The 18,924-nt window shown below is 46.1% G+C and overlaps 1 protein-coding gene across 5 annotated transcripts in view; it reads right to left on the bottom strand.

Moving 5' to 3' along the window:
• ANO10 (anoctamin 10) overlaps positions 1 to 18,924 on the bottom strand; it is an 818,673-nt gene that overhangs the window by 520,244 nt on the left and 279,505 nt on the right. For 4 of the 5 annotated variants that reach the window (XM_085630601.1, XM_085630602.1, XM_085630599.1 and 1 more), the window contains exon 11: positions 4,929 to 5,057. In XM_085630601.1, coding sequence (XP_085486727.1) covers positions 4,929 to 5,057 — 129 coding nt within the window. Of the gene's footprint in view, positions 1 to 2,921; positions 3,609 to 4,928; positions 5,058 to 18,924 lie in introns of those variants that run through there. The other variant, XM_085630604.1, reaches the window with a different exon arrangement.

The following is an 18,924-nucleotide window of genomic DNA, read 5'->3' as shown; positions in this document are numbered from 1 at the left end:
GTATGCCTTGAACAGTGAGAGTACAGAGACATACCTATAGCATTAATTCCATTAGTGTACCCTTAGACCATCTGGCAGCCCTCTTTTTATCTATGCACAGTGGCTTCCATTGTTTGTAGTCTCAGATGGGCATACTCACTTATCGCAACCAATTTCGGGTTATCGAGCACCAGGATGCGACTCTATGCTTTGAGGCGATATTCAAAACTTCTATTATACACACATTTAATTTGAGATGATTAAGTCCACAATAAAGCCACAATTTGGCTATCAAATGCTGGAGCCCCTTTGCAGTGTGGCTTGACAGAACCATATTGTCAGCGTAAAACAACTTTATAACAAGTCAGGCTCAACTTATCGGGAGAGGGCAAATGCTAAAACCTTAACCTACTTCTGCTCGGTCCAGCAGGACCTTCCTCCACCTGCAATGAGCTGCAACAAGTTCCGGGTTCTGCTGCCTGCGCTGCATTCATAGCGGGGTTTCATCTTGCGAGCACTCTCATTGTGTGAATTCACTCCCTTTGTTGTCCCTGGCATGCTGGTGACACATCTGACATCACGTCCTCAAACCCAACTACCGACTTTACGATGCACATTAGAGGGGTGTCTACGCCCACCAAGCTCCCTATATTACATTTCCTGTTGGCTACATTTGTGATCAGCTAGCACTGCCTAGGAAGCAAGCCCCACCTCCCTGCTAATGGTGTCTTCTTCCTGACCTCAATTCAGCCCACCTGCATCCGTAGCTTGCCTGCAGGCGCGGATTGGTTTTGCACCAAGGCGCTTTATGGTCAAGGAATAGGGTGAGACACAGCTGGAAATAGTGTGAGATCCTTAAGTTAATTTGCTGAGGGGTATCACCAAGCAGAGCTGGGATTAAACCTTTATAACCGCTGTAAAAGGAACTGTAGATTAAGAGACGTGTGCAGGACATTACTAAATAAGGAAGCGTGCGAACACAGTATATGACCGCTGCATAGACCTGTGAGGCAGGAAGCTTTAATAGCTTACGGGCTGGAGATAAAGACGGGGGGCTTGTGGCCTGGCAGAGCAAATGAGAGGAGGGAAGGCAGCACATTCTTTGCATCCTCACCAAAGCCTGGGAAACATTGAAGAAAGAGTGGGCAGTGGCAACGAGATCTGCAGAGTACTTTGAAAATGTGTATGCTTCCGAATTGTAATGGCATGATTCAGAGATGAATGACTGCGCCAGCAATCCCTACATGCAACCTGACTGCAATACAGAGACAGGAAATGGAAGCGGGTCTTATAATTGAGAAAGTGAGGACTGTAGTATAAAAAATGCAGCCTAGGTAGGTGTCTGGTTCCAACAGACTGCTGATATACTTCCAAAAACAAGGAAGAGGTGAAAGCCAAACCAATGATGAATATGATTCTGTAATCCCGAGAAGAAGGAACCCTACTTGCCAATCTCAGCTTAGCGATGGTGGTCTGATCCCCAAAGAGGAGAAACTGAAGGAGAGGTGGCGGGGGGGGGGGGTCTTCCCATCCGGTCTCCTTAATTAATGGAGAGGCAAAGATATTAGCAATGGTGCTTGCCAACAGATTAATTTCAGTAATCTCTGAAATGGTCGTGCGGACTAATCCAGATTTATGCCACATAGAGACCCATTGTTACAGAATGTCGAGACTGATGGCTCGCGCTGCTAATTCCTTACTTTGTCTCTACTGGGCCATGCTGAACTTTTCAAAAGGAATGTTCTCCTGAAAATACACATAATGTAAAATACAGCATCAAAAATACTGAGGTCTGAATTCCATAAAATGGATGATAGGGCCAGAAGTACATTTTGGAAGGAGGTATTCCCTAGAAGTGTCCTAGAGATGCTTCAAAGACTCCTTAGAGGAGTCTTTAAAGCATCAAGGGGGCACAGCACGTCCAAATGTCAGGAAGTACTTCCAGGCGGCCTAGCTCACTAATGTCAATAGGCAGGCTTTTGCTTCTCAAAATGAAGTAGGTTCCAGAATAGACACATTGTGGGGGCAAAAGTCAAAACACATTTTCGAAAAGGAGGCACTCTGCTTAGCGGGGGCCACACAGGCCACTGAAGTGATTGTCACAATATGGCACAAACTCAAGAGAGAGATGGGTTGGTCCAAAGGACTGACATCTAGAATATCCATTTGGGGAGGTACAAAACATAAAAGAGGTGAATGTCCTAATGGGGTATATGGAGCGAGATATAATAGGAATATGGACATTGACGAGGTGTGGGGAATTAAAAGTATAAAATAATTTCAACATGTACAGCAGGAATAACAGATGGAGGACCTTTAGAAACCTACAACTCCAGCATGCCCTTCAGGCATGCATACGGGATAGAGAGGCATTATTTTCTCACTACGTAAATAAGATATCACTTGTGCAAACTATATTGTTTAAGATAGATATGTGCCATTTGGTGGTGTCCAGATCCTATGGTATAACGCCTGTAAAGACAAGGCAAAGCTGAGAAGTATCTGGGTCTGAGATTTGGCAATTTAGAAGATGACGAATGGCTGGAGGCCTTCACATTCAACAGGGACACATCGATCAGCGGCAGTTTTACACTTATTCAACTCGAGATATTGCATAGGCTTGAATCTACCAGGCAAGTTCTGTTCACAAACAGCAGAGCAAACAGTTGATAGGTGCTTACACGAATGCAATGGAGTAGACATATTTATCCATATTAATTGGGAAAGACCCATGATTGGAATCAATTGGGAAATGGTGCATAGGTAACTAGAATCAGTAGTTGTGTTTACTTATCAATAAGAGGGCATCAGCCATACTCCTGGGTATATGGGACACAAATGATCTCTATATACCAGAGACTGTTAGTAAATCAGGGCTATGCAATGGCAAAAAGGAATACATGCAAAAAAATGTTGAAGCTACATAATACCAATGCCGTTTTACTGTGCCATTTTGATCAGTAAATTTTATTTACTTTAACATAACTCATTAGGGAATTTTCAGATGCTTATTTCTCAATTCTAATATTGTTTTGGTGTTGATATCCAGGTACCACGTTCAATTTTTCTGGGACGAAGGCTTTGCTGCTTGTACAAGATTACCAAAGGTAGGATAGGGATTCCTCAAAAAAAGGACAGTTTAGTTAATAAATCTGATTATTTTCATATTGTGGGAGCGCTGATACAGCTCAGATCAAGATTGTGGCCACTCTTTCACGTATTTTAAGAATACGGTTTCCTACACTGTAGTAACAGAGACATCATACACAAAAAAGAGCCTATCGGGGGCAAAGGATGAAGTGTCTCTGCAAAAATAAAATCTGTCCAGACAATAATATAAAGCAAGGTTAAAAAAAAGGTCCGAGGTGATCCTCCTCCTAGGGCTTCGCTAGATGGACATTCTTGGTGGTGTCAGCTGAAAAACAACTCTTTAGGCGGGGTGGTGGGGATCTGTTTAGACTTACAATACGGGGCAGGGATGTCCAGGGTCCGACATGGTCACTGGTGGGAGCAGGACAACTCGGATGCTGAGAACGGAATACTACTGCACTCCATATATGTAGGTTTCCTCAGCCAAACTAAGAATTCTTCATGTTTGGAGTTTGCTTGTTTTCACAGTTCTTAGGACACTGAAATGTGATTACAACACAGTAGCAATAGTTTAGTTTCTTCTTCCGGGAAGCCGGAGTAACCCAAAATCCAACATCCGAACCAACAAAATGGTAGCACAGCAATACAAAATGGGAAAAACAAAACACAATTTAAATATTCATGAGAACTTAGAAAAGTATAGTTGTTTTGAAGAATGCACATTGACATCAAGTTTTAAACATGGCATTAACTTTTGACCCATCATTAACATTCATGAGAAGAAACCCTCCGCTTTACACCTGATCACATTCCAACCATAAACCTAAGATCATTCAGTTAGTGTCTTATTCACCAAATACCTTCCAGACAACACAAACTGTTAATCAGATGACAGGACATCTCTAGCGCTAGACACTGGAATGCCATGAGCCTCACTTTGTGCACCTAACCCAACCACCTCCACTTCAGGAAACTGTGGAAAACATGACTATCTAGGCGGCTGTTCTGCTAAGGCCCACCGACAAGGGCAGCATACTTTGAATACTGAACATGGGTCGGTACCTCACCTTCAGTGGACAATCCTTATCTCTTGTTATTAGCAGTGACCAAAGGCGATATGTTCCATTACCAACTCCAAGTAAATAAAGAAATATATTTTTGATATTCACCGCCATTTAAAACGTATCCCAAGACCTTGTTCTTTTCCTCAAAGTCGAAAAATCATTGTCCAAAGCTATTATTAAAGTATTATTGCTTTGTTTTTTTGTGTTCAAAATTTAATGATAATATAATCTCCCCGTGAGGGGATTTTTTTTTAATAAGCGAGGGTTTTCAGACATTGACACACCAGACTTCTTCATATGCCGTTTTCTCATCATAAATGTCCTCACCACCCTTTGGTGATTTCTGGACTGCCATTCTAGAGAACCTCCACGATACATAAGCGGTGAGTGCATAAAATTGGAAACACATCATGGCATTGTTTGACATTTGTATTACTATTAAGTACTTGAAAAAATGGTTTGGTAATATTCCTGCGCATTATGTTAGCCTTTATTATAGGCTGCTGCTGAAAACCCAGTGAAAACATTAATTATTGATCCAGTCCAGGGCACTTACTGTAGGGGAGAGGCCTCAAAATATCATTAGAGGTGAATGGGATAAAAATCCCCAAAAAATATTTACAGAACTCACTTTACTACAAAATGGACTCGCAATCATACGATGAACTTCCATATTTATATCAAATTAATTCTTCATCAACATTTACATCTCAACATCTGAATACTTTTAATATCATCTGCACAATGTTAACACTCTGAAGGACACCACAAATGTGTGCATTGGTTTCTCCTTACCTCCACTGCAGCCACAATCAAAATGAGCTCGGTTTTGTTGTCTGGGAAGAGCGCGTTGACTTGCGGAGACATCCCTATGAGGGCACAGTTGGTAACCACTGATATCACGCCCATGGCTTCAAAAGCCAACTGCAACATAAGAGGATACACAACACATGGTCAGCGGCTGCTCATGCCTGTCTGTTTGGGGTACAGGTCAACACAGGGGAGAAAAATAGGAAAATATTTATGATCTAGAGCAGGGATACTCAAAGTACGGCCCGGGGGCCGCATGCGACCCCCCCTGGTGAACAGTAGCACGAGCTGCTGTGTACTTGCAGACTACTATTATTCAGAAACAATGCTAATTAAACTTGCAAGTATTCATTTGCAGGTTAAATTAAGTAACTACTGTGGTGTCCTGCACCACTTAACTTTAGTTAACATGCAAATAAATGCTTGCCCATGTTTTTAAACCTCCTTATACAATCCCTGCCCCACCCAGGAATCCCTACCGCCACAGTGCGGTCCTCAGTCACACCACAGACCATACTTTGTGGCCCCAGGGCAAATGTTTACGAGGGCCCATGATATAGAGCATGATGTTCTAAAGGGTCATTACAACTGTAGGCACTATCAATGTTAGAAAAACTTGCCATAATTACAGCACCTGGATATAAACATGAAGGATTTGTAAATACCTAGCAATCCATTTTCAACAGTCATCTTTGTTTGTACATTCAAGAACACAGCCCAGGAGATCAATGGATCCTCATGCATATATGACAGACACTGCAGACTCATCGGATATTTGTTTTTATTTTAACAGTGAATTGGTACAGTCTGCTCATAAGCTGAAAGTATGAATAATGGTTGCCTCTCTGATCTGCAAGTCTCTGAAACACAGCCCTTCTGTCTAAGCAGACCTTGATCACACTTAGGAGGAAGAATCCAGATGGGAAGGAGGGAGGGAGAGGAAAAAAAACAACAGGCGATGTGTGGGTCAGCCACCACAAGCACACACTTCTGAAATAACGTAGCATTTCACAGGTCATCAGAAAAGGGGCTACTGTGGCAATGATCTACGTTGTGCTATAGTCTTTTTAAAGAAGACCAAAAGAAATAAATTCTGACATTGGGTAGCAGGCCAAAAAGTTTTAAAATCTTGGTTGAGGGAGAAGGATTTGAGTCCTCTCTGTAGTCTTATATAGAATGCCCTTCCCATTACCAATGGCCACTTGTACTAAGCCATTTTGCGGTCGCAAAGTTTGCGATTCTCAAAATAACAGGGTTTGTGACTGCAAAATTACTTATTTTAATGTAATAAATTATTCTGAGATTTGGTAACAGGTTACAGAATCAGAAAATGGGTTTAGAAAGGCATAACAAATCGCTATTGCAAAGGGCCGTGCTGTGGGCGTCACTTCCAAACAACAATTCATTACATTATGTATCTATAATTTTGCTTGTGAAATCCAGTCATAAAGATTGAAAAGTTGCAGACTACAGAGTTGGATTGGCAACACATTCACAAAGGGAAGGGATCTGAATGGGATCCCTTCCCCTCTGTGAATGTAAAAGAAAAGTGTTTTTGGGGAGTAGGCAGTGATCCAGTGGCCCACTGCCAATCCTCAAACTTTAAAAAACGATGTTTAAAAAGTGATCATGGTCATAGAGATGGTGTCAAGATATGGATAGCTCAATGGTGGCAGTAAAAGCAGTTTTTCTACACAGAGGGTGTCCCAAAAAGTGGGAACGGGTGTGGGGTAGGTGGAATTCATTTCGGGGTAACATCTGTGCTCCTACGGCATCAGACTCAGATCCAGACTTGAGCGACTGACCCACTGGGTCTAGTAAGGGGGCATAACAATGGCCGGGATCGGGGATCCAGAAGTTTTGATACATCCAAAATGTAAAATACGACAACTCTTGACAATGCATTACATGTGTACATGACCTGCAATGGAAGTAATACGGTAACAGAAACTACCCAATGTAACCAGCTTTTTTGTTGTTGTATTGTCCTTATAAATGGAAATAAAAAAGTTTTAAAAAAAAAGTGATCATAGACATGGTGGTCTACTCTTCCCAGCAGGCCACCTTCCCTCCTGGTGGCATTTAATCATAGTGAGTCACACTTTGGAAACTACCCCGATTTGTGGAATTGGGCCGTTTGCAACTGCAAAAAAAGCAATTTAAATGTACAAAAGCCAAATCGCCATTCAGTAACTCGTTACCAAATCACCATTTGGGATTGCCATTCAGTATTTGGAATGGATGTGTTTAGGCCGTCCCTTCCAAATACCGATTCGTAGTGATATGTATTGATGTTTTGTGACCGAATTCCAGTTGCAAAACATACATGTTTTACTGACTACTTAAAGGCAGTGGTAACCATTCACAAATGGGAAGGGGAACCCATGGGACCCATTCCCCTTTCAGAATTAAACAGATATATTTTTTAAGAGCAGGCAGTGCTCCCACAGGCCACTGCCTGCTCTTAAAAACTTGAAAAAGATGAAACTTAAAAGTTTAATTTTTCTTTTGAAAAACATCGCTTTTTCCATTAAGGAAAATTGACTGAATTCTATTGATGGAGCAGGTAAAGCAAAATTTTGTATACCTCCTCTATTCTGCATGAAATTTAATTACGTAATCATTCTAAATATTAACTTGCACTAATTAGTGTAAAGTGGCATGACTAATCAACATTTGCACCTTAATAAACACGAGATACACGTGGGACTAAAATGCTAATTGCCTGGCAAATAATAAAATGATTAACTGTGGTACGCAAAATAACTTTAGAATGTGGTGAAATAGAGAATTCCATGATTCATGTTGCTTTTGTGATGGTTTGTGCTTCTAGTGCTGCAGAATGGTGAGTATTATTGCTTTAAATGTTGCTACAAGCTAGGAAAATACTAATATATATTGGGATTAGTGTGGGTTTAAACATTAGAATCTTCATTTCTATATATTAATTACTGTTATGTTTGTTTTTGCTTAAGTTGGCATTCGGGCCTTGTGAGAAGTTGGCCTGGTATATGCTGTTCACTAGTTCTAGTGACCACCTTGTACCATGCCAAGCAACCCTTATGGTGTGGTTGTAAGTCAACCTTTTTGGACTAGCTGCCCTAGTGGTAGCGTAGGCTAAGCAGTCTTTGAGGCTAAACTCGTGATGCGTGTTAAGCAAGCTGTTTTACCAATAGTAACCCCCTTTTATACCAATGAAAGGACACCACACAGATATATATTCAAAATATATATGTATTTATTTCTCAAAGTAACCCCTAGTCTCTTTATGAGCACAGGAGCACAAATCGTCAAACAAGATTATCACAGAATACACAGAAGTTGCACTTTATATGGATAGGCCCTGGTGGCCACTCAAACCATATACTAAAATAGTGGTATAAGTACCACGAACAGAAAAGGGAAAAGGCCTAGGGCCTCTAGAATCGCTGGGCCTACAAGGAGCTAACGTCAGTTAGTGACCAGGAGGTCCACGGGTGGCGTGTGCAGAGCAAATAGTCACACGCGCGCTCCCATAGGTTTCAATGGGTGCGTAAAAAGTACAAAGTTACTGCAAAAGGAATCTTCCGGATGACCTAGGAACTTAAGATTTGGAACACAGGCACTAGAGATGTAATACTACACTTGGGCACAGGAGTGCCAGCTTTACCTCACCCACAGGAAGCGGGTGCATAGGCCTCGAAGTGCGTCGGGTTTCTTCTATCGGTTCCGTGGGGCCTGTAGACAAAAGTGCTGCAGGCGGTCGGTCGGGAAGAGATGCAGTGGATCCAAGAGTGGATCGGAGATGTTGAAGACCTGTAAGCAGAGGGGACAGTGTTCACAGTCACTAGCCAGTGACCAGCGTGGCACCAGGTGGGTACCAGGCGATGTCGGGTGCAAACAGGAAGGAAGGTGTAGCTTGACTCTGCAGCCACGTGGTCCCTGAAGGTCGACGACGTCCAGGAGTCGAGTCACGAGCTGTCCCACGCAGGCTCTCGCTGTCGGCGGTGTCGGCGACTTGATCGAAGCAAACAAGCCTTGGCAAAAGCAATTGTTGTAGGCAAGGAGTTTAAGCTGATGGTTCTGACCAGCAAGGTCATAGGAACTGCTCCTTTGGAGGGGAGCAAGGGCCAGTCTGGAGCAACCAGACCAGCGGTGTTTGTCGTAGATTTCGTCGCCAAGATGGCCACTAGCCAGCGGGCCAGCAACCGGTTAGGCGCGTCGAGTGGCAAAATGCAGAAGGGCCCCACGCAGATCGTGGAGATGCTGGAGGGCTCACCTTTGGTGCAGATGCTGCTCGAGGGTTGGGCTTCTCAGGACCCAAAGCACAACTTGGAGGGAGCCTCGGTTGTTGCACTGGTCAGCTTGTCGTAGTCGTTTCAAGATGGCTGGCTCCACGTGTCTCGGTGCCTCCACGGGTCTCCTCTTTGCAGGGACTGTGGATCGGGCGGTGAGAGGTCTGGAGGTCCAGGTCTTGTCAGTCTCTGGGCTCGGGCTCCGGCGGGAGGCGGCGGCAAAGCAGACGTTGATTCGCTGGATGGTGCTTGCGTTAGCAAGGTGGTCACTCCCTGACCACAGGGGAGATTGGCTTCAGTCCTCTGTGCAGCAGAGCGTCGAAGTTCCCGTCTTCTTCTTAGTTTTAAGTTGATTCCAGGATGTCTGAAGTCTTAGGACACAGCTCCTACCTTTATTCGGATTCTAGGGGCCGGACTACCTGCTAGGTCCCTCCCTATGGGTGGGACCAGGAAGGGGGGTGGTTACACCCCCAATCCTTTGTCCAGCTCGCCCCAGGCCCGGGACTGGTGTGCCCCAGGACCGGTTTGAACTGGCATATGCACCGAGGCTCCTTGTGAGCCACAGGCATGTCTGGTTTCTTTCAAGCCCTACCTGACCAATACACAAAATCCTGTCTGGGGTGGTGCACGCACCTCCCCTGGCAGGAAACCCTTTGTCCACACCTCCCAAGCTGGAAGGACTCCCAGCAGCAGGAGGGCAGACTTGTGTCTGTGGTGGCAGCATCCATTTTGTGGAGCTGAGGCTATGTCTGATTTTACCCGGGTTTCAGGTACTGTACATGTCGTGTCCCTCTAGAAGGGTGGAATGCTAACCCCGTCGCCAGAATTGGCGAGGGGTTAGTATTCCAATTCGTATGACACCTTACTCGACATGTTTTGATAAAGCCAAACCAAAGATAGCATTTAACCGCGAGGTTCATAATGCACTTAAGAGTATATGGTATGACGATATCTGGAAACAGTAGAAGGAAGTTGTTCCGACCACTGCAGACAGGCTCAGCTCATGCCAGAGCACCATCTCACATGGAACCAAGCACTCTGCCTTCAGGATTGTTAAGGCCTGCCATAGGAGTGACTTATAGGTTACCAGGTGTCCCATTTAAGGCTAGGTATAGGTATACTACACCTAAGTAAGAGGTGATTACACCAACTTACCCCAGCTGAGTGATCAGCCAGTTGTGTCAAATTGTTAGGCCAAGCCTGGGGTGGCATAATACATGCTTCAGCCCTTGGCAGGCCTTGGGTACACCAATGCCCTGGGTACCTAGTGTACACTGGTACAGGGGCTGACAGGGTGATCCAACCAATTGGGTATGTACCTAGGGTACATGGAGTCCATTTTAAAGAGAGAACAGCCAGGCTGAGATCCTGAATAGCAGGATCTCAGGCCAACTAAGTCGAAAAACCAGCTAGACACTAGGCAAAAATTTGGGGGTAACCATAGTCAGATATCCACCTTCCTACACAACCCCCCCCCAAACGAAGGGAGATAAGGCTGACCTTGACCAGGTAAGCCTATATTGCCCAAGTGGCCATATAAGGAGGAACCAGCACTGGCATGGTTACCCCCTGTCTCATGGTCCACTAAGCAATCCCTCACCCTAAGGGTATCAGAGGGTCTCCACCATAGGGAATCTCTACCTTTGGTGTGTCTTGGCAAAGTAAAAGGCTGGTGTTGAGATGGAGTACTGAAGTGAGTGTCCTCAAAGTGAGGCCTCAGCTTCCTCCAATCCCCCTCCACCATGGATGCCTTTCTTTCCTTAACTGAGTTGCACTGTGCTCTCAGGGTCAGCCTCTGGCTACCTAAAGCTGGAGGCTGGGTCCCTTTTGTGGGCTTACTGGAGGGACAGGTCAGGTCTGGGGCCCTAAGGTCCCATGTTTGCCTGTACCCAACAGAATCCCTCTGGGGGAGGTCCCTAACTACCTGTAAAGGAGATCCCTCAGGAATGTGTTTACCCATCACCTGACTAGGGCTACTAGCCAGGCAATCCTCATTCTTTTGATGGGGGGGTTCTTGTGGACAGGGGCCCTCTTGGGGTCCACTGGCCTCCCTGACCTCTGCAGCCCTGGGCTGACTGAGGCAGGGTAGAGAGAGGCAGGCTACCTGCACCAGACTGGGTCCCACCTTGGAAGGGGCCACTGACATCAGAGGCTCTGCCAGGCCAGGCCTGGCTACCTCTGGGGCAGTTCCTTCACAAGGGGTGAGGTCAGCTCCCTGAGGAGGCTGACTTTTTCCTAATGTCTGGGGAGAGGGAGACTTTTCTTCCTCCCCACTACTCTCTGTTTGTGTGGAGTGATCCATAGTTTCAGGCTTCACTACACCTATGTCAGTCTGAGTATAGGCTGAGACCATTACAGCCTTGCCAACCTTTTCAGGGGGGCACTCAGTTTGTGTTTGAGCTGTGACTGTCACAGCTCTGCCAGTCTCTACAGGGAAGTCTGTCTGTGCCTGGGCTGTGGCTACCACTGCCCTTCCAACCTTTCCAGGGAGGAAATCTATTTGGACAGGGGTTGTGAATGGCACAACCCCACTACCCTTTTGTGAAAGGCCTACCATTTTAGAATGGGTGTCTTGTTCAACTCCAGCCCAAGCTGAGAGTTCTAAGTCATTCCCCAGTAAGCAGTCTACAGGCAAGGTTGGGGACACTGCCACCCTTTTAGGGCCAGTGACACCTCCCCAGCTGAGACATACCTCTGCCATGGGATGACTATTCTGTTTGCCATCAATGTTGGTCACCTGGTAGGAGAAACCAGGCAAAAGCTGCTCAGAGGGAACTAGCCAATGGGCCACCATTGTGATGCTAGCTCCAGTGTCTCTGTAGGCCTCAGCTTTTGTACCATTGATGTAGGGCTCCTGTCTGTACCTACCCAAAGTGTTGGGACAGGCAGTGAAGTTGGCAAACCCCATGCCACCATCACAGACAAGAGTATCTGCTGCAGGGGAATTGGCTAAGCCAGGGTCCCCCTGTGTTCCCCAAGTAAACCCACCCAAATTTTTGGGGGCACTCCCACCACCTGGGGGATTACTGCTGACAGTAATAGGTGGTGTGACAGGAGTAATTGGAGGAACAGTTTTGTTTGTAGCCCTTGGGCAACTGCTGTCAGTTTTCCAATGCCCAGGAGTTTTACACTCATGGCAGTAGGGCTTTTTACCTGTGGTAGAGGAGGGAGCCTGGGACCCACCACCCTGTGTGGAGTTTTGGGGCCCTGAGGAAGATTTCTCTTTTGCTTTATCCCCACCCTTCTCTTGAGGTTTGGTGGTATCTTTCTTTTGGTCACCACCCTGATTCTTAGGCCTGATCCTGGTCCTGACCCATTTATCTGCCCTCTTTCCCAATTCTTGGGGAGAGGTCAAATCTGAGTCTACCAGGTGTTGATGGAGGAGCTGGTTTTGACAGTTACTTAAAATCTGTTCTCTCATCATCAAATTGTACAATCCTGTATAATCAGATACCTTACTTCCCAGCAACCAACCCTCCAAAGCCTTAGTGGCACATTCAACATATTCAGACCAGTCCTGAGTCTGTGTCTTCTGGGTGTCTCTGAACATTAACCTGTACTGTTCAGTGGTTAAGCCTAACCCATCAACTAGGACACTCTTCAGGACTCTGTAGTTTCTGACATCCTCCTCCCTAACAGTGAGGAGTCTGTCTCTGCCTCTTCCTTCAAAGGAGAGCCAGAGGATTGCTGCCCACTGGTCTTCAGGAACCTGCTGTACTTTGCAGGCTCTCTCAAGAGCAGTTATCCACTTGTGGATGTCATCCCCACTTTTGTAGGGGGGCACAACCTTAGACAGGTTTCTATTATCGAAAACCCTATCTTTGTCCTTAGGGACAATGCTGCCACCAGTGGGTATAGACCCACTCTCTTTATGCTGTCTAGCCTTGCTCAGTTTCTCTTCCATCAGGGCTACTTCTAGCTCCTGCTTCCTGATCCTCAGCTGGGCTTCTTGCATCTTGGCCTCATGTTCCCTCCTCTGAGGGGTGGTCATCCTTCTCCTGGAGTGACCTTGAGAGCCTCTAGAGCCATGGGAAGCATTGGAGTCACCTGAGCGATTCCTTTGCCTTCCAAGCCCTGTGTTAAGTCCACTGGGGAGATCCAGTGGGGTGAACCCACTGTCAGTCCCCAATAGCCTTGGTTTAGCTGGGCCAAGTATAACACTTGGCACTGGGCTAGTTCTCCCTTCCTCCTCACCACTGTCTGTATCCCCCTCACTTTCCTCCTCTGTAGTATGGTTTTCATCTAAGGGATGGCTATTGGAAAGGGGTACTTCAGTGGCATCTTCAGAAGGGGGGCCTCCTGTTCCTGTCCCTAAGGGGGCTAACTGGGAAGCTCTCTTGAGCTCTCTTTGATTCTCATCATCTTGCAAGAGTGCTCTGAGCACAGCAGAGGTAGGGTTCTTGGGCTGTTTAAGGCCTCTAAGAGTTGCCAACTGCCTGAGCTCATTCTGATTAAGGGTAGCAAAGATGGATGGTGCCCTCGGGGGGTCACTCTCAACAGAGATGGGTACAGTGGACCCCTCTGCCCCAGCCATTGCTCTTAAGTGTGGGTGGATGTGTTGCAATCTACCTACACTTGGGTTTACCTACTAAACCTATCTAGTAGTTGTAGTCAGGGTGTGCTACTCCCTTTGCTCTACAACAACTAAGTTCAGTAGAACTTAAGTATATCTAATCTTGTTTTATATGTACCTACAGGTACCTATGTGATCTTTCAATTGGTAACCAAGAGATTACAATGGTAAAACACAGCAAGCTCAAATCCAACCGCTGCTCACCAATGTGAGAAGTTGGCCTGGTATATGCTGTTCACTAGTTCTAGTGACCACCTTGTACCATGCCAAGCAACCCTTATGGTGTGGTTGTAAGTCAACCTTTTTGGACTAGCTGCCCTAGTGGTAGCGTAGGCTAAGCAGTCTTTGAGGCTAAACTCGTGATGCGTGTTAAGCAAGCTGTTTTACCAATAGTAACCCCCTTTTATACCAATGAAAGGACACCACACAGATATATATTCAAAATATATATGTATTTATTTCTCAAAGTAACCCCTAGTCTCTTTATGAGCACAGGAGCACAAATCGTCAAACAAGATTATCACAGAATACACAGAAGTTGCACTTTATATGGATAGGCCCTGGTGGCCACTCAAACCATATACTAAAATAGTGGTATAAGTACCACGAACAGAAAAGGGAAAAGGCCTAGGGCCTCTAGAATCGCTGGGCCTACAAGGAGCTAACGTCAGTTAGTGACCAGGAGGTCCACGGGTGGCGTGTGCAGAGCAAATAGTCACACGCGCGCTCCCATAGGTTTCAATGGGTGCGTAAAAAGTACAAAGTTACTGCAAAAGGAATCTTCCGGATGACCTAGGAACTTAAGATTTGGAACACAGGCACTAGAGATGTAATACTACACTTGGGCACAGGAGTGCCAGCTTTACCTCACCCACAGGAAGCGGGTGCATAGGCCTCGAAGTGCGTCGGGTTTCTTCTATCGGTTCCGTGGGGCCTGTAGACAAAAGTGCTGCAGGCGGTCGGTCGGGAAGAGATGCAGTGGATCCAAGAGTGGATCGGAGATGTTGAAGACCTGTAAGCAGAGGGGACAGTGTTCACAGTCACTAGCCAGTGACCAGCGTGGCACCAGGTGGGTACCAGGCGATGTCGGGTGCAAACAGGAAGGAAGGTGTAGCTTGACTCTGCAGCCACGTGGTCCCTGAAGGTCGACGACGTCCAGGAGTCGAGTCACGAGCTGTCCCACGCAGGCTCTCGCTGTCGGCGACTTGATCGAAGCAAACAAGCCTTGGCAAAAGCAATTGTTGTAGGCAAGGAGTTTAAGCTGATGGTTCTGACCAGCAAGGTCAGAGGAACTGCTCCTTTGGAGGGGAGCAAGGGCCAGTCTGGAGCAACCAGACCAGCGGTGTTTGTCGTAGATTTCGTCGCCAAGATGGCCACTAGCCAGCGGGCCAGCAACCGGTTAGGCGCGTCGAGTGGCAAAATGCAGAAGGGCCCCACGCAGATCGTGGAGATGCTGGAGGGCTCACCTTTGGTGCAGATGCTGCTCGAGGGTTGGGCTTCTCAGGACCCAAAGCACAACTTGGAGGGAGCCTCGGTTGTTGCACTGGTCAGCTTGTCGTAGTCGTTTCAAGATGGCTGGCTCCACGTGTCTCGGTGCCTCCACGGGTCTCCTCTTTGCAGGGACTGTGGATCGGGCGGTGAGAGGTCTGGAGGTCCAGGTCTTGTCAGTCTCTGGGCTCGGGCTCCGGCGGGAGGCGGCGGCAAAGCAGACGTTGATTCGCTGGATGGTGCTTGCGTTAGCAAGGTGGTCACTCCCTGACCACAGGGGAGATTGGCTTCAGTCCTCTGTGCAGCAGAGCGTCGAAGTTCCCGTCTTCTTCTTAGTTTTAAGTTGATTCCAGGATGTCTGAAGTCTTAGGACACAGCTCCTACCTTTATTCGGATTCTAGGGGCCGGACTACCTGCTAGGTCCCTCCCTATGGGTGGGACCAGGAAGGGGGGTGGTTACACCCCCAATCCTTTGTCCAGCTCGCCCCAGGCCCGGGACTGGTGTGCCCCAGGACCGGTTTGAACTGGCATATGCACCGAGGCTCCTTGTGAGCCACAGGCATGTCTGGTTTCTTTCAAGCCCTACCTGACCAATACACAAAATCCTGTCTGGGGTGGTGCACGCACCTCCCCTGGCAGGAAACCCTTTGTCCACACCTCCCAAGCTGGAAGGACTCCCAGCAGCAGGAGGGCAGACTTGTGTCTGTGGTGGCAGCATCCATTTTGTGGAGCTGAGGCTATGTCTGATTTTACCCGGGTTTCAGGTACTGTACATGTCGTGTCCCTCTAGAAGGGTGGAATGCTAACCCCGTCGCCAGAATTGGCGAGGGGTTAGTATTCCAATTCGTATGACACCTTACTCGACATGTTTTGATAAAGCCAAACCAAAGATAGCATTTAACCGCGAGGTTCATAATGCACTTAAGAGTATATGGTATGACGATATCTGGAAACAGTAGAAGGAAGTTGTTCCGACCACTGCAGACAGGCTCAGCTCATGCCAGAGCACCATCTCACATGGAACCAAGCACTCTGCCTTCAGGATTGTTAAGGCCTGCCATAGGAGTGACTTATAGGTTACCAGGTGTCCCATTTAAGGCTAGGTATAGGTATACTACACCTAAGTAAGAGGTGATTACACCAACTTACCCCAGCTGAGTGATCAGCCAGTTGTGTCAAATTGTTAGGCCAAGCCTGGGGTGGCATAATACATGCTTCAGCCCTTGGCAGGCCTTGGGTACACCAATGCCCTGGGTACCTAGTGTACACTGGTACAGGGGCTGACAGGGTGATCCAACCAATTGGGTATGTACCTAGGGTACATGGAGTCCATTTTAAAGAGAGAACAGCCAGGCTGAGATCCTGAATAGCAGGATCTCAGGCCAACTAAGTCGAAAAACCAGCTAGACACTAGGCAAAAATTTGGGGGTAACCATAGTCAGATATCCACCTTCCTACAGGCCTACTGGGCCGCAGTACTTAAGATGGAGTTCTGAAGTTGCCACCGTCATGTGAGCGCAATGTCTACTGCGCAGACTCGGATGGCTCTGGAGATCTCCAAGCGACCTCCGACGAGAACCGACGTGTTCCTTGTCAAGGATAGGAACATGGAGGACTGCCAAGATGAAGACTGGTGTGAATGACCGAGGGGACAATGAAGGACCTGTACAAGAAGGCTTGCATGTTGTTACTTTCGAAACTTTTGCCTGTGAAATTACCAAAAAGAATACAATTGAGAAATGTCATGCCTGGTCTCATGGGAAACGGGCAAAGCTGGGAACATTCAGGAGACTTACAAGTTGCAGAGAGTTTACCAATCAGAACACTTTCTAACCCTAAATTGTTGCACATTGACCTAAAAGTAAGGAGAAAAAGGGTATGAAAGTCGAGGATTTGAAAGAGGGGGAAGATATAATTTGCTGATTTGCTGGGTTGTTGGTTCGTTGGTTCGATCGTCCAGGCATTTGACTGATTCGTGGGGACTGCGTCGAGCTGAAGAAGATTTCCTGGTTTACCTGGGTTTTCTTTCGATTACAAGAGGACGATTCCATCAGAAGGGTTTTGATTATTGCTGTGGGTTGACGGGTTCTTCTGGAGAGGGTCGCAGTGACCCGAATAATATTCGGGGTGGTCGGAAGGTCGCCAATGTTAAAAAATTAGGTAAATATAAACGTTATGTCAATTTTATGATAAAGATCAAAGATTGGAAGTCTCTCAAATAGAGAAATTATTTGAACTGTAATCCTGAATATGCCAATACAGAGTGAACTACATTAGATTAAAAAAAATTGATTAATAAGAAACGAGTTTGTGATTCTTTAATAAGGTATTGAAAGTTAACCGAATGGTTCCGAAGCTTTAAATGTGTTTTAGCTGGTTCTAAATCACCATCAACCAGTCCAACTAATTGGTCCATCGACCAAGTGGTGGAGTGCCTTGATGTTAAAGTTAGGATTCTATAGGTCCAGATGTATATAATGTATATAATGTAAAGGAATTACTCCCGATAGGTAACAAGGTACCCCCACATGTCCAGCGCTTCTTTTCCTCCTGTGTGCGGACTAGAGTGAGACGTATAAGTATTGGTATTATGGGCCCCACCAATGAATGAATGTATGAATGAGTTAATGTGGTGACGGGTCTGTGACATAGGGAGAATATGTAAATTTGCCCTTTTCCGCTATTATTAAAAGCGGTCACAGACATGGTGGTGTGCTGACCTCAGCAGGACACCATCTCTATGATTACTAGCGGGCAACCTACCTCATTAATATTCATGCGGTGGGTTGTTTTGCGACCCCACTAGGTATCCCTAGTTTTAAATGTATACTTTTGCAAATTCCAAATTGTGTTTGGGTAAGAATCACAATTTGGAAATCACTATTCCTAATATTTGTACATATGGCCCAAAATATTGTAAAACAATTATTTCAACAGATTCATTCGGTTGCTCAGTCAATGAATTATAGCCCCACGGAATATAATCAAAACAGCACTTGTATATGTCGCTAACAGCGAGAATAAAATGAACAGTTCTAACATGTTTAGAAAGTTCCTAGCAGCCTACCACCAAATGCTATTTCTATACACTGCATTACAAAAGCATGAGAGCATGGAATATCTGACTTGTCGCCAGAATTTCTTGGGGTCCTGTGCCCTGCATATCTGTTCAGAGCAGATCAGCTTTGTTTATCAGATTTCAGCTGGGAGGGAGTGTTCCATCAAAAGGAAAAAACATAAAAACTGGGCTTAGCTCCTCTCATCACTGGATCATCTCTTGGCATAAGAGTCGATGCTCTGGCAGGACCTCTTGTGATTTGGAAGGCCTCTCCAACTCACTGGTCAGCTCAAAGGGTTTATATTGTACATTAACCACTGACTTTTAGCCTGCACTCCATAATCCACTGGGAATTTTCCAAAATATGAGATGCAAACGGTCTGATCCACTGATATGAAAATATGTTAATTCGGATTACAAGTTTACCTTTCAGGTCTACTGTTAAACCATGAGATGTAGATATTGAGTAGTTTGTGGCATACATGTGTCGCCTGATGTTATAACAAATTGTGTTTAGTTGAAATGACACTTTCGCAAGTTCTGCAAAAGAAAATGACATGCTGAATGTGGACCGAAGGCAGACAGGCT

This window comes from Triturus cristatus, chromosome 10, assembly GCF_964204655.1.
Source record: "Triturus cristatus chromosome 10, aTriCri1.1, whole genome shotgun sequence".
NCBI classification, from domain to species: domain Eukaryota; kingdom Metazoa; phylum Chordata; class Amphibia; order Caudata; family Salamandridae; genus Triturus; species Triturus cristatus.
This window is presented reverse-complemented; position numbering and strand designations above follow the sequence as displayed.